This window comes from Engystomops pustulosus, chromosome 8 (genome assembly GCF_040894005.1).
Source record: "Engystomops pustulosus chromosome 8, aEngPut4.maternal, whole genome shotgun sequence".
NCBI lineage: Eukaryota > Metazoa > Chordata > Amphibia > Anura > Leptodactylidae > Engystomops > Engystomops pustulosus.
In genome coordinates, this window is record NC_092418.1 from 83,083,671 (window position 1) to 83,097,043 (window position 13,373).

The 13,373-nt window shown below is 41.3% G+C and overlaps 1 protein-coding gene across 3 annotated transcripts in view; it reads right to left on the minus strand.

The window, feature by feature from the left end:
• The window catches only part of COL18A1 (collagen type XVIII alpha 1 chain), a 117,240-nt gene that overhangs the window by 40,426 nt on the left and 63,441 nt on the right, over positions 1-13,373 (minus strand). The window contains exon 1 of one of the 3 annotated variants that reach the window (XM_072121558.1): positions 10,005-11,165. The exons of 1 other annotated variant lie outside the window; for it this stretch is intronic. In XM_072121558.1, coding sequence (XP_071977659.1) covers positions 10,005-11,070 — 1,066 coding nt within the window. In that variant the 5' untranslated portion in view covers positions 11,071-11,165. Of the gene's footprint in view, positions 1-9,101; positions 9,970-10,004; positions 11,166-13,373 lie in introns of those variants that run through there. One more of the 3 variants, XM_072121559.1, reaches the window with a different exon arrangement.

The following is a 13,373-nucleotide window of genomic DNA, read 5'->3' on the forward strand; positions in this document are numbered from 1 at the left end:
TATTTACTATACGTATGCTTCATATTACCAGCCCCAAGTGTTCCCCCCACAGACCAATAAATCTAGCGGTATGTCCTCTGCCCTAACTCAAATACTTTCCCATATATGAAACATCTGCTTTGAGAGTTGGTTCATCCTGATATGTATAGCACCCAGTAAATCATCTTCCAGGCCTCATCCTTTCTGTACGTTTCTAAGGATAAATTACACTTATTTGTCTTCTTGAATGTGGATGATGAGGAAATACGTCATCTAAAGTGATTTTGGGGAAATAGTGGATTTTGAGGAAAAGTGCTTACATTTAAAACTATATAGAAAAACAAGAGACAAACTAATGAAATACGGATGTGTCTGTTATCGAAATAGAAACATGTTCACCATTATTTTGGTTTGATTTGGGTTATGGACTCAATTTTCTCATGAAACCAATGCAATACAAGAGCACAATGGGGCACATTTACTAAGGGTCCGAACGCCGCATTTTTGTGGGGTTTCGCAATTTTTTTCCGTTTTACCCTGAATTGCCCCGGGTTTTTGGCGCACGCGAGTGGATTGTGTCGCATTGGCGCCGGCTTGCATGCGACACAAATCGGGGCGTGGATGCCAGATAACCCGAATGATTTGGACAAACCGCAGAATTTAAAAAGCAAATTGTGTTGCAAGATCAGCACTCACATGCACCAGGAAGAAGAAGGTGAACTCCGGGGACCTGAGCGGGGAAGCGACACATGCAGGAAATGGGACACACGATCTTAGTGAATCGCGGGAGACACAAATCCTTGTCGGACAACGCACGGCGGGGATCGCGACAGGACGGTTAAGTAAATGTGTCCCATTGGGTCAGTTACATTATTCTGGCCGTGACGGTTTTTTGTCTAACTGTGCACTAAATAGGACGTCTTTGGAGCATGCACGTGTATTTATAAAGTGTTTGTGCCACTATTGTGTCGTGGCTGCACACAAAAATTGTGTACCTAAAGGGGTGTGGTAGTGCTTACTACTGTGACGTGACACAATTGTGTTGCACAGTATAAATGAAAATGCACCAAAATGAAAGTGTCCACACTTCCCATAGCCGTGCAGATTGCGCTAGATACTGTAAATTATCTGGTGCAACTTGCATATTAGTGAGGCAAACTGCACTGAAGTTATTTGCACCACTTCTTATAAATCTGGGCCAATGTGCTAGAAAGAGTGGATAGTGCCACATACAGGACAGGTTGCTTCCTATACAATAATAGTGAGAAAGTCCTGAATGCAGCACATGCTCATCCTAAACTCCATCCACTTTTATAGGACTTGCAGGATGATCATGTCCCCCAAATCCAATAGACATGAATGAAGCACAGGTGAATGTGCTCATCCTAAGATCCATACACTTCTATAGGACTTGCAGGATGATCATGCCCCCCCCCAATCCAATAGACATGAATGAAGCACATGTTCACATGCTCTAAGCTCCATGCACTTTTATAGGGTTGCAGGGTGGCTATGTCACCCAATCCAATAGATGTGAATGAAGCACAGGTGAACATGCTCATCCTAAGATCCATTCACTTCTATAGAGCTTGCAGGGTGGCTATGTCACCCAATACAATACCACATGTTAGTGATACATACCTGCATATTGTTCTGTGTTAGTCATTTCAAGAGACAGTGCGTGTTACCAATTGCTTGTGTTTCAGAGGAAACTTGGATGCAATCGGCACAGGCCCCACAAGCGGACCATGTGACCACATCCTCAAGTCTTCCTTCATGTTATTGCTTTCCAGTGGTCAAAAATCCAGAGATCTGACACTTATCCACTATTCTCTCTATTGTAACACAACCTATTTAAGAAATTTTAAACTACACATTTTTTTTTCAATGAAAGAATAAAAAAAAAATTGCATACTTCTCCAAAAGAATCTATGGGACTACTATACTGTGGCTCATCTTCTACGGATATCTATTTACACAGGGAATGCATATCTGCAATACCGTGATTGGGAAGGTCCTTATCATTCCCTGGCTGTGTGTTCAGAATTCACACTCCAGAAGGCAGATTAAGAGATTTCGGACTACAATGCTGCTCTGTGAAGTACAGTACTATACAGATGTCAGCAAAGCATGAACACCATTCCCACATGGAAAACATCCCTCTGTATCACTAACTGAACTAATTGCTATGATGAAGAGGAAACAGCTGCCTGGACTGAGAAGCCAAAGCTGCTGAGTACAGGAACAAGTGCTGGACGCGGCTTATACAGCAGATGTGGGATACAGTACATGGGCGTACAGTATGTCCAGTGATGGGTACAGCACCGCAAGGATGGAGCCAAATCTATCAGCAGAATTTTCCCTAAGCACTTCATATCAGTGGAATGCACTGCATCACAATCCATTTCTAAGCATATTACCATCTTGTGCTGCTCAGCATCTGGTACTGAATGCCAGTTTCCACATGATAAAGCCTAAAGCTGATAAGCTGGATGAGAACTGAAAACTTCCAGATCACTCTGCATGCCCGATTTCAATGACACCTACTTTATAAAGAGATAAATTACAGCTAGTGCAATTTATAGCAGGAAACTGGGCCAATACCATGAGACACAAGGTTCCTACTATGTAAGGAGGTCCAAATGGATCCTTAAAGCGTGGTCATGTACTTCTAAAAAGATGCCACGGCTTGGTTGACACTTTATCTCATGTTTTTGTAATATGTGTGTAAGTGGGGGGGGGGGGGGGGCAGGATATTACAGTAGGTAATTTACTAATATTCACCTATTAAACGTTTTGGCCGCTGACGGAGGATCATATAATCTCTACCTGTCCATGAGCTATCGCCCTGGCAGAACCTTATCTATCAGAAGGTTCTGCCAGGGTGATTGTTCATGGAAAGATAAAGATCACATGACCCTCCATCTGCGGCCATTTTACGGCCTCCAGAAGCTGGAGCGGTCATGTAGTGAAGGATGAGCAGAAAAAGGACACCATCAGTACCAGGAAGCGGGACAACGACTGAGAACTCGGCACAAACAGAAGCCAAAAAGGAGAGTTGCCCCCACTCCAAAAGCTGTGAGCTTGCATAGTGTCAGCAAAAACATTTCAACGTGTCATGGGTAAGCCATTACTTTCCTATCCAGATAATAGAATGGGCAATTAAGGTCACCATGGGAAGTATATATCATGAAATATATTCTCTGGGATTCATTAAAAATTTTTCAAGTCCAGGTAAGTCTCACTAACTCTGGTGACGAATACAAGTGAAAATTCTAAATTCCTAGGTACAGGTAACCTTCCATCCCTCTTCCTCTTAAAAACAAAATACAAAATGTAAAAGAAATGTTATAATGAATCTAGAATCTTATCCTTGATTAGCATGTAAAAGGTTTTGTAGACTGCATAGTTTCGACCCTGCTAGGTACCAAGCAAGCCAACCAGGACTAGAGTGTCACAAGCAGCCACAAATAGTATCCCTTTGAGAGCCTTCTACATAAGGTCGGTACTTTTTGCAGTGAAAAAGAGCCTGAACAAAATGGAACCAATCCACTAACATGAAAAAAGTGACCAAAGGGACTTGGGGTATGTTGTGAACTTAGAATTTCCACACACAAAGCATACGCTTAGGACTGTCCCCTAACTAGGGAGGATCATGGACAATGATGGGAGACGTTATCTTGAGTGAGTGTAAAGTATGGAAATGTAAAATCCTTTAAAGGGGCTGTACCATGTTTGATCCAGAAATAGGAGATATCAATCAGATTAGAGGGGTCCAATTACTGGGACCGCACTGACCACAAGAATATGGGGCCCATTTTCTCTATTTGATGAAGTGGCAGGTCAAGCATATGACCTGCCATTCAATTTATTACTGTGGGGCTTTGAAAATTGGCAGAGGACTGCACTTTGGTATCTATGAAACTCTCATATTCTGGGAATCAAAATTCCAGAGAAAGCCAAGAACTGTGGAAAACGTGACGTATCGCTCTGCCAATGAATAATCAGATCTCCGACAATCAGAATGTTATCCCATATCAACAGAAAAATGAGATAACAACCAAAGTCTAAGATGTCTAGTTGTCTCATTGTGATCATTATATGATGGGGATTCTGAAATGGTCATTAAAGGGGTTTTCTAATGAAACAAGTTAGGCCCTATCTACAGGATCAGGCCAGACTTGCTGGTTGGTGGGGGTCTCAATGAAGAGCCCCCACAGATCACGAGAATGGTAGGTCTGATGTACCTCTGTTGGAACCCTTGTTGTTCCCGGAGATGAGCAGAGCAGCCAATCATGCAAGGCTGGGCCTCCCCGTTCATGTCTACCGAGCTGACGGAAATTGCCGGTTATGGCGCTCATTAATCTCTGTCAACTCCCTAGAAATGAATGGGCAGCCCGGAGACTTCAAGGAGTCTAAATATTATATTAGGAAGCTACGAAAACCCACCAGTACAAAAAAATACTATAGTATTCGCTTCATTCTGATACATAAAGGACTAAGAGACTTTAAAGACCCTTAGATGAGGAATTTGCTGTTCAAGGAAAGTATTACATCTTAAAGTAAGTTGTTATTAAGTTCCACAAAAGATGAAGCATCACTTAAAAGCTTTAGCCTAAAACTCTTGTCTTACCCAAATATAATTTCCACTTTTAAATGTAGAAACTAAGCAAACATGAATGTCTTTGATGTGGAGCTTAAAAGCCATGCCACCTCCTGCCCCCGGCATCAAGGTGGGCACAGAAATAACGAGAACTTCTCCACTGAAGACAGGAAGATCTGCTGTTTGTACAGATAAACAGAAATTTTGGCAGGGAATAGTAGTCCACATGATGCACATGGCTCCAAGGTCAGCCTCAAACCCTTCTCGGTATTTTTTAATCATGTGCCAACGTATTATCAGGGAGACCAAATCACTGGAAAAGCATCAGCTGACCGGGGGTAATCGAGCGTCTATACCAGCGTGACTTATGGGAACACTGCTGCCATTATTATTTACATAGAAACATCTAATTTGTTAATATGGATTCAAGGACATCCTTATCACTGCTACCACACATCTGGGCAAGCTGCATGTTATCTAGGCTTATGCAGAGGCGTAACTAGGAAAGGCAGGGCCTAAAAGCAGACTTCTGCTAAAAAAAAAATCACAAATGTGAGTTACAATCAAACACATTTATATACTCATATATACATGAAACATATACACACCATATGTGCACAGACTGCTAAGACATACATGCAGTATACACACACACACCACATATACATACAAAATATACACACAAACATACAGTACCGTATAAACACATATTGCAGCATAGACACAGAAAAACTTCACATATACACACATACATACAGCAAATACACACATACATAAAATATCATATAGAGACATATAGAATATACACACACCTCACACACACACACACAACATATACACATCCAATAACCCAGATGCCGGGGCCACCTGACACTGTGGGCCCCAGGGGGCTGCAATGGTTTCTACCCCTGTAGTTACGCCCATGGCCTTATGCTTGTACAATGAAGACTGATTAGAAGGTGAAGCAAAATTATACATTTTATGACAATTGTCATATAACAGTCCAGCTACACTTCAGTACTGGTGGTGTGCCACTGGAGTATGCCTATAATGTGCCAATGTGCAGAGCATTGATCAGTATCAGTGGGACAATTATAGTATAGCATCTTTTTGGTTTCATCATCTTCATGTTAGTGGCAGCCAGGACCAGAAGTGCTGGAGATGTGGGCCAATATGTACCAATGTCTTTCAATCATAAGTGACAAACCCCAAACTTGGCAAAAGTCTGACGGGTTATAGTCACTGACTCAGTGGCGTAACTACCGCCGTAGCAGCCGTAGCGGTTGCTACGGGGCCCGTGAGGTTCAGGGGCCCGGGGATGCACGCTCCCTGCAGTGCTTTGCCACGGCCTGGGGTAAGTGGTCCGGGGCTGCAGTGCCGGATCGTGCCCCCGGGCCCCTCCCTCTCTGTGCATCTACACGTCTCCTGAGCCCGGCCGCCCACCCATCCACCTCTTTCCGGGATCCCTGCCTGCTCATATCCTTGACCCGGTCCCCAGCCACCTCTCTGACCCGCCCCCCTCATCTCCCTGACCTGCCCGCTCATCAGCCTGCAGGGCGGCACAGTTGATTGTATATGTGTATATATTGTATATATACTGTGTATATGTGTGTATATACTGTGTATATGTGTATATATTGTATATATACTGTGAATATGTGTGTATATACTGTGTATATGTGTATATATACATATATATATATATATATATACATATACTGTTTATGCATATTCCGTATATATATATATATATATATATATATATATATATATATATATATATGTAAATCCTATGTATATGTGTATATATGCATCTACTATGTATACATGTATATACTGTGTATAAATGCATTGAAGCAAATACTGTATTTTTACATGCATGTATTTATATCAGCATATATATATATATATATATATATATATATATATATATATGTGTGTTTTTGTATGTGGTAAGTATGTATGCTGTATATACTGAATGTATGTGTATATTCTGTATGTATATGCAGCATGTGTGTATATGGTGTTTTTATCCTGCATGTATGTGTATATATGGTCAGTGTATACTGTATTTGTGTATGTATGTATATATATATATATATTTATTTATATATATATATATATATATATATATATATATATATATATATGTGTGTGTGTGTATTGTAAATGTATTATATGTATATAATGTGTATACTGTATGAGTTTGTATATACTCTGTGTATTAGTGTATAAATGTATAGGAGTGCATAAATGTGTGTGTATAAGTGAATGCTTGTATGTATAAGGGTGTGAGTATACGAGAGTAGAACTTTATGTGTGTATATAAAGGTGTGTATATATCAGTGTATAAATGTGTGTAATTGTATAAACATGTCTGTATAGGGGTACCTTCCCAAGAACATATGGGGGACGTATATCTGGCCGCAGATTTGCTGCCGGATATACTTCCCCCATAAGCTTCTATACGCCAGGGCTCGGCACGGTGAGCACAACGAGTACTCACTGTTTCGAGCAAAAGAGATAGAGCGTGCTCAATCTATGGCCGTAAGAACGACCATGCGGCTCTATTCTCTATGGAGAGGGGAGGGGTGAGCCGCGCTCACCTCTCCTCCTCTCCAACGCGCCCGACGTGTGCCTGCCATATATATATATTTTAAGGGGAAGGGGGGCCCCATGCAGAAATCTGCTATGGGGCCCAGCCTCTCCTAGTTACGCCCCTGCACTGACTGCAACATTTGTTGGTAAGCAATCACCCAAACACATCTGGACTGTCCTGATAAAATTTTGCAAAAATTATCTGTGAGTTTTCCTTTACCTTGTTATAGAGCCACAAAAACAGAACTGGCAACACTGCCCTGGGAGCTAAAATGCCTTGCTCCTATATGCTCCCTTGGTCTGATATATTTAACCCTCCACAGCTGCTCTGGTCCTCCCCACCTGACTTTGCTTATATGACAGTCAGCAGTGATGATATGTACCGGTATATAGGCTCATATCACTGCCAGTTATTGGCTGCAGCAATCTCAAGCCGCTACATATGACATCACTGTAGCCAATTAAAAAAAAGCCTGGCAAGGAGGACCAGAGCAACAGCACTAGAGTGAAAAAGGGATTCCTTTTATTATTTTACCAAAATTCCTTCAAGGAGTTGTCCACTTTCAGCAAATAATTGATATGGTTTGTGTAAGGAAAAGTTATACAATTTTATTATATACTTTTTGTATTAATTCCTCACAGTTTTCAAGATCTCTGCTTGTTGTCCTTTTATGAAGCTTTTATGTTACTCCCAGTCCATAGAGATCTGTCCATGGTCACACAGGTGTGAGGCTCGTTATATCATACAGCTCTGATTACTCTGTGATATAACAAGCCGTGCACCTGTGTGACATCACATGATCACGGACAGATTTCTATCCACTAGTAGTAAATATAGAATCTATCTTTAGCAGGAAAGCAAGCAGAAATCTAGAAACAGTGAGGAATTGATACAAAAAGTATATCGGAAAATTCTATAACTTTTCCTTACACAAACCATATCAAGTAATTTGCTGAACATGGACAACCCTTTTAATTTTTTTATTTAAATGGGGGAAAAAAAAGCTTTGACTGAACAAACTGTTACTATTTCTGCAATTTATCGTTAAGAAAAACATGAATTATCCAATGAAGTGGAATCACGCCATTGAAACGGAGGACACCTTATGATCTCTCTCATGACTGGTGGATTCTCGAAGATGTGAACCCCAGCCATGACACACTTAGTCCAGATCATCCAATTGATTATGACCAATGTTGTCATTTACACACATCTGCAGGGGCGTAACTACAGCGGTAGCAGCCATAGCAGCAGCTATGGAGCCCTCAGTGTTAGGGGGCCCCATCATCCAACCTGACACAATAAAGAATGGAGGATGTGCACCATTATATCTATATTGTACTGCACATTGTCCAGCATAATATGTATATAACATATACTGTGATGTATATATGCAGTATCTCTGATGTGTATATGGTGTCTGTATATACTGTATGTGAGTATGTTGCATAGGGCACTGGATGTATGTGTATATGCACATGAGTGTATTTATATGTGATATGTAACTCGCATGTGTGAGTATACTAATATGTATATTTTTAAGAGGGAAGGGGGGCCCCATGCAATAGCCTGCTATGGGGCCCTGTCGCTCCTAGTTACGCCACTGGACCTCTGGCTCTGTACATACAGAAGCTGATGCTGAACAACAAGACAGAAGACAGTCATAGCAATTTTACAACAGGAAAATCTGTAAAACCTGAAAAAAAAAACATCCACACAATGACAGCTGCGAGAACGCTCACCATCTTCAAAATAACATCATTCCCTGTAATTAAAGTTATTAAAGTTTTTGCTAGAGAACTTAAACAGAAAACCACATGAAATATCCAGACGGTTAAATGGCAGATAAATGTAAGGTTACCTCTTTTTTAACATAGAATTTATGTTCTTTTGACAACTGACTACTGGTAAGTCACTTACCTGAAGAATTTGAGACTTCTATTGTCTCAGAACCTGTGGAAAAATGAATATACACACAAGGAACCCCAGAATCCTCCTCAGGGAGAGAGTCACATGACACAGGGAGATGTGCTCCCTTCAGAAGGTCCCAACAGGCATCTTGTACAACCTTACAAAACCCCCGGCATGGGCCTGGTGGTAACACTAAGGAGGAGGAAGGGTTACACCCTGGAACCAGTAGTAAACAAAAGAACCATTCCAGGTAGCGGTGACAATGAGATTTAAGAAGCCCCTCCCAATCATGCAAAGCAGCCTGAATTTCCAGCACACTGGTATGATTCATAAAATTTGGTAGCATAAAAGTTTTAATTCCCAATTTGCGGCAGAATGGCAAGTTGATGGGGACAGGCAAGCAATGAGCGTCGGATGGAGTCAATTTGAGCAAATGGAAAGCAGTCTCTGTGCGATTATTTCTAAAAGCTGTGGAGGTAGAAGCTTTAGCGCTGGTTAGTAAATCATGATCAGAAGTATTGGAGTTATGATGTCCCTCTACTATATGGGAATTAGGGGCATGATATTTGTCAGCAGTGGCAGCTATCCCAGAATGTTTTTGGAGGCCAATTTTTTCATCAGACTGATTGAAATCAGCAGAATCATTATGTATATTGCTTTTCGCATGTGAGATTGTAGAATTTATGACATAATGGGATAGGCCACTGGCAGGAGAGCTGGTTATATTCATTGGAAGCGCAGTGCGCATGCTGCCCGCGTGACTTGCATTGATCTGCATTGTCTGCGAGTCCATTGGGGCGGAATGTAGTGATGTTCCTTCTAATTCCGAACTTTGCAATGGCTCTATAGTTTGGTCTCCCATTTGGCTGGTTCCTGACTCCGCTGCCGCATAGACTGGAAAAGGGGAAATACCTGGTGATGTAAGATTCCTTGCACTGACGTTAATAGTCTCATTGCTGGAACTGGAAAGTTGACTGTCTTTGTTAGTTTCAGTGATGTTTTCTTCATTCTGTCCAGGATCAGATGGACTTAAGATGCCCACCTCATTAATCATGGTTGGAACAGTCACATTGATAATTTGTTCATTCAGCTCAGGACTTGGTGGACTTAAGATGTCCCCCTCATTTATCTGAACATTCGGGACAGTCACATTGGAAATTTCTTCATTCTGCTCAGGACCTGTTTGATTTAAGATGCCGGTCCCATTTATCTGAACATTGGAGTCCGTCATATTATTCATCTCTTCTTGATCACTCAAGGTCTTCAAATCATTTTCAGGTTTTTCTGACCAAACACTCACAATGTTTCGGATATTTTCAGCAACATTTAGGATCTCAGCCCCCACACCTGCAATATTTTCCTTATCTAAGTTCTGAGCAGTTGAAACTTGAGGCACAGAGGTGGTTTCATCCTTAGATGTGGTCTCAAGTTCAGAATTCATCTCTACCTGAAAAAGGCTGAACAACGTCTCTTCTGGTGGGATTCTCAGAGGAGCTTCTGTTATTTGTGGCTGATTTTTCAAGGTGGCTGCTGAGGTCTTAGTTGGATGTTGTGTTGATGTTGTCGGTGTGCTTGCATTTGTTGTTGTTGCAGCTGCTCGGGTGAAGGTCTCATTGGATTGAGGAGGTTTACTCACTGCAGGTGAAGATGCTGTAGCTTTAGGATGGAATGATGAAGATGTAGGTGTGAGATCAGGCAGCAAAGTAGAAGACAGCTTCTTATTTGTATCCATGGGAAAAGCATCCTTGTTTGTAGCTGTTACTTCTTCAGGAAGACTTTTTTCTTCTGTTGCTGATTTATCAGGTAGAAGAGCTGCTTCAGATGAAGTCAAAAGTGCAGGATTTGTGGTAGGAATTGTGGTGGCAGTAGATGTCGGCTTTGCTCCCCAACCAAACCAATTCAAAATCTGTGCATTTGATGTTGCAGGTAAGATGACCATCAGGACAGCAACCACAGGCCAGACCTTTGTCAGAGCCATGGTAGCGAGGCTCTGATCACTTTCAGAAACTTTGCCTGTTCACATTGATTTGTCCTCTACAGCTCGCAAACTACACATTACCCTTCAAACAAGAAGCAGAACTAGCAGAGGTGTGGCTACAGAAATACCAGACCAAGCCTCCTTATCAGACGCCTGCCCCTCGCTGAGTGTGGAAAAGCTGAAACAACCTCACAGAACTTTACAATTGACCTCACTCTTGACAGAAATTATGAAGGAGAAAAAAAAAAAGTCAACAAAGGGCATATTGTTACTTGCCAAGCCATGGAGATAGAATGCATGCAAGTGTAAGGAGAATCCCTGCACAGAGCACAGATAAAGACATGAAAGGGCTATATACTTAACATAACTCGAAGAAGAAATACTCCATTCACAAATTATAGTACACTTGCTACTCCATGTATTGATGCTTCAAGCTACACATGAAGACAACGGACGTTGTCAAACATACAGTAGAATGTCTTGTTAGGTTTACTAAGTTCCACAGCATTTACAAATCCCTTCCAAATTAAAACTTTGTTAGATCTGAAGTAAAAGTTAATAGCAAGTGGATGGAGGTAGCAGACGGGTCAAAGGTCTCTTCTGCTCTGTTGCTCACAGCATCTCAAGCTGTGCCCTCAGCTATTTCCAAGGGGAAAGAATGGAGACTGCATATTGGCTTTTAATTGCTCAATACACTGGTCACAGTCAAGGGCTAATTTTACAACCTGCTCTAAGTGTGATGAGATGACTGAGGGCAAGCAAGAAAGAATACGTTGTCTTATTTATTGGATGAAACATCTTCGCCTACATTGTTATACTTTTGCTTCATTAGTCTTCTTTTCGTTGGCTCAGACATTTGGCTTCCATCTCCTGTCATTCACAATATCTTCTTACAGAGCTGGGCATGAGGTGAGACGATCCGAAATTCCCACAGCATTAGATAAGAACGACGTCTGAGTTCATCCAATCTGCGGCTGTATTATTCTTTGTCAAACTTGGTGTTACCCTTTGTGTTTTCTAACGAAAGTTTGGGATAAACTTGCCTACACAAGACTGGAACAAATGTTAGGAATTCCCAATGTTTGTTCTTGTTTTTAGGGCTTGACTAAAAGCCAGTCAAATAAAAAAGATGACTGCAAAAAAGGTTGGCACCTGAGAATAGGCGAGATCTAGAGGCAGATAGCTGGAGAAGTTTGCTGCACCCATTGATGGATTTCACATATAGATGTTTGCCTACAACCATGAGGGAGGAAGTTCTTACAATGAGGCCTCTGCAAAAACAAACCTCATTCACAGGGATGCATAAAGTTAGAAAAGCATCAGATTTTTTTTCTTGTCCAAATATTGCATCGCCCTTGTCCATAGTCAATGGTATTGAAACAAATTGATGGCACAAAGTGGAAATAGTTACCACATTTCAACCATTGACCCCAAATTGTTGGAGTCTATACACTTTAGAAGTATGACTTCTCCCTTAAATTTGGGCAAAAAAATAAAATTAAGGATAATGTCGTTTAGATACCAGAATGCCATCGTTTCCATGCTGTTATATCATGACTATCAGGGAGGGACATAACATTTAATGAGAGATCTTTTTTGTTGGCAAATATTTATTTGCAGTAGTAATTTGCTCACATATTTGTTAACATTATGAAACCAGTGACTGATCAGATTTCTATTCCCCATGTAAAAAGACCTCTAAGCTGGTGGTACCTTGTATTATTTATTTCTGTAGAGTAAGACCACTGGCACACACCATAGTGGGTCTGTGAAAAACGAACCATGCACTGACCAGTTTTTACGGACTGACCACAGTGCAGAGGATGGGATTCTATGTATCATAGTGATATTTAATACAAGGAGTCCCTTCTTCCCTGGAAAACATCAGCTCCAACACTGTAATCTTCATTACAGCTGAGAAGTGACTGACCACAGTGCAGAGGATGGGACTCTGTGGATCACAGTGATATATGATACAAGGAGCCCCTTCTTCCCTGCAAAACATCAGCTCCAACACTGTAATCCTCATTACAGCTGTGAAGTGGCTGACCACAGTGTAGGGGATGGGACTCCGTGGATCATCATGATATATGATACAAGGAGTCCCTTCTTCCCTGCAAAACATCAATTTCGACATTGTAATCTTCATCACAGCGGAAAAATGACTGACCACAGTGCAGTGAGTGTGATTCCATGTATCATAGTGAGCATACAAGCAGTCTTCCATTCCGCAAAACATCAACACCATCATTGTAACCTTGATTACAGCAGGGAAGAAGGGACTCCTTGTATCATATATCACT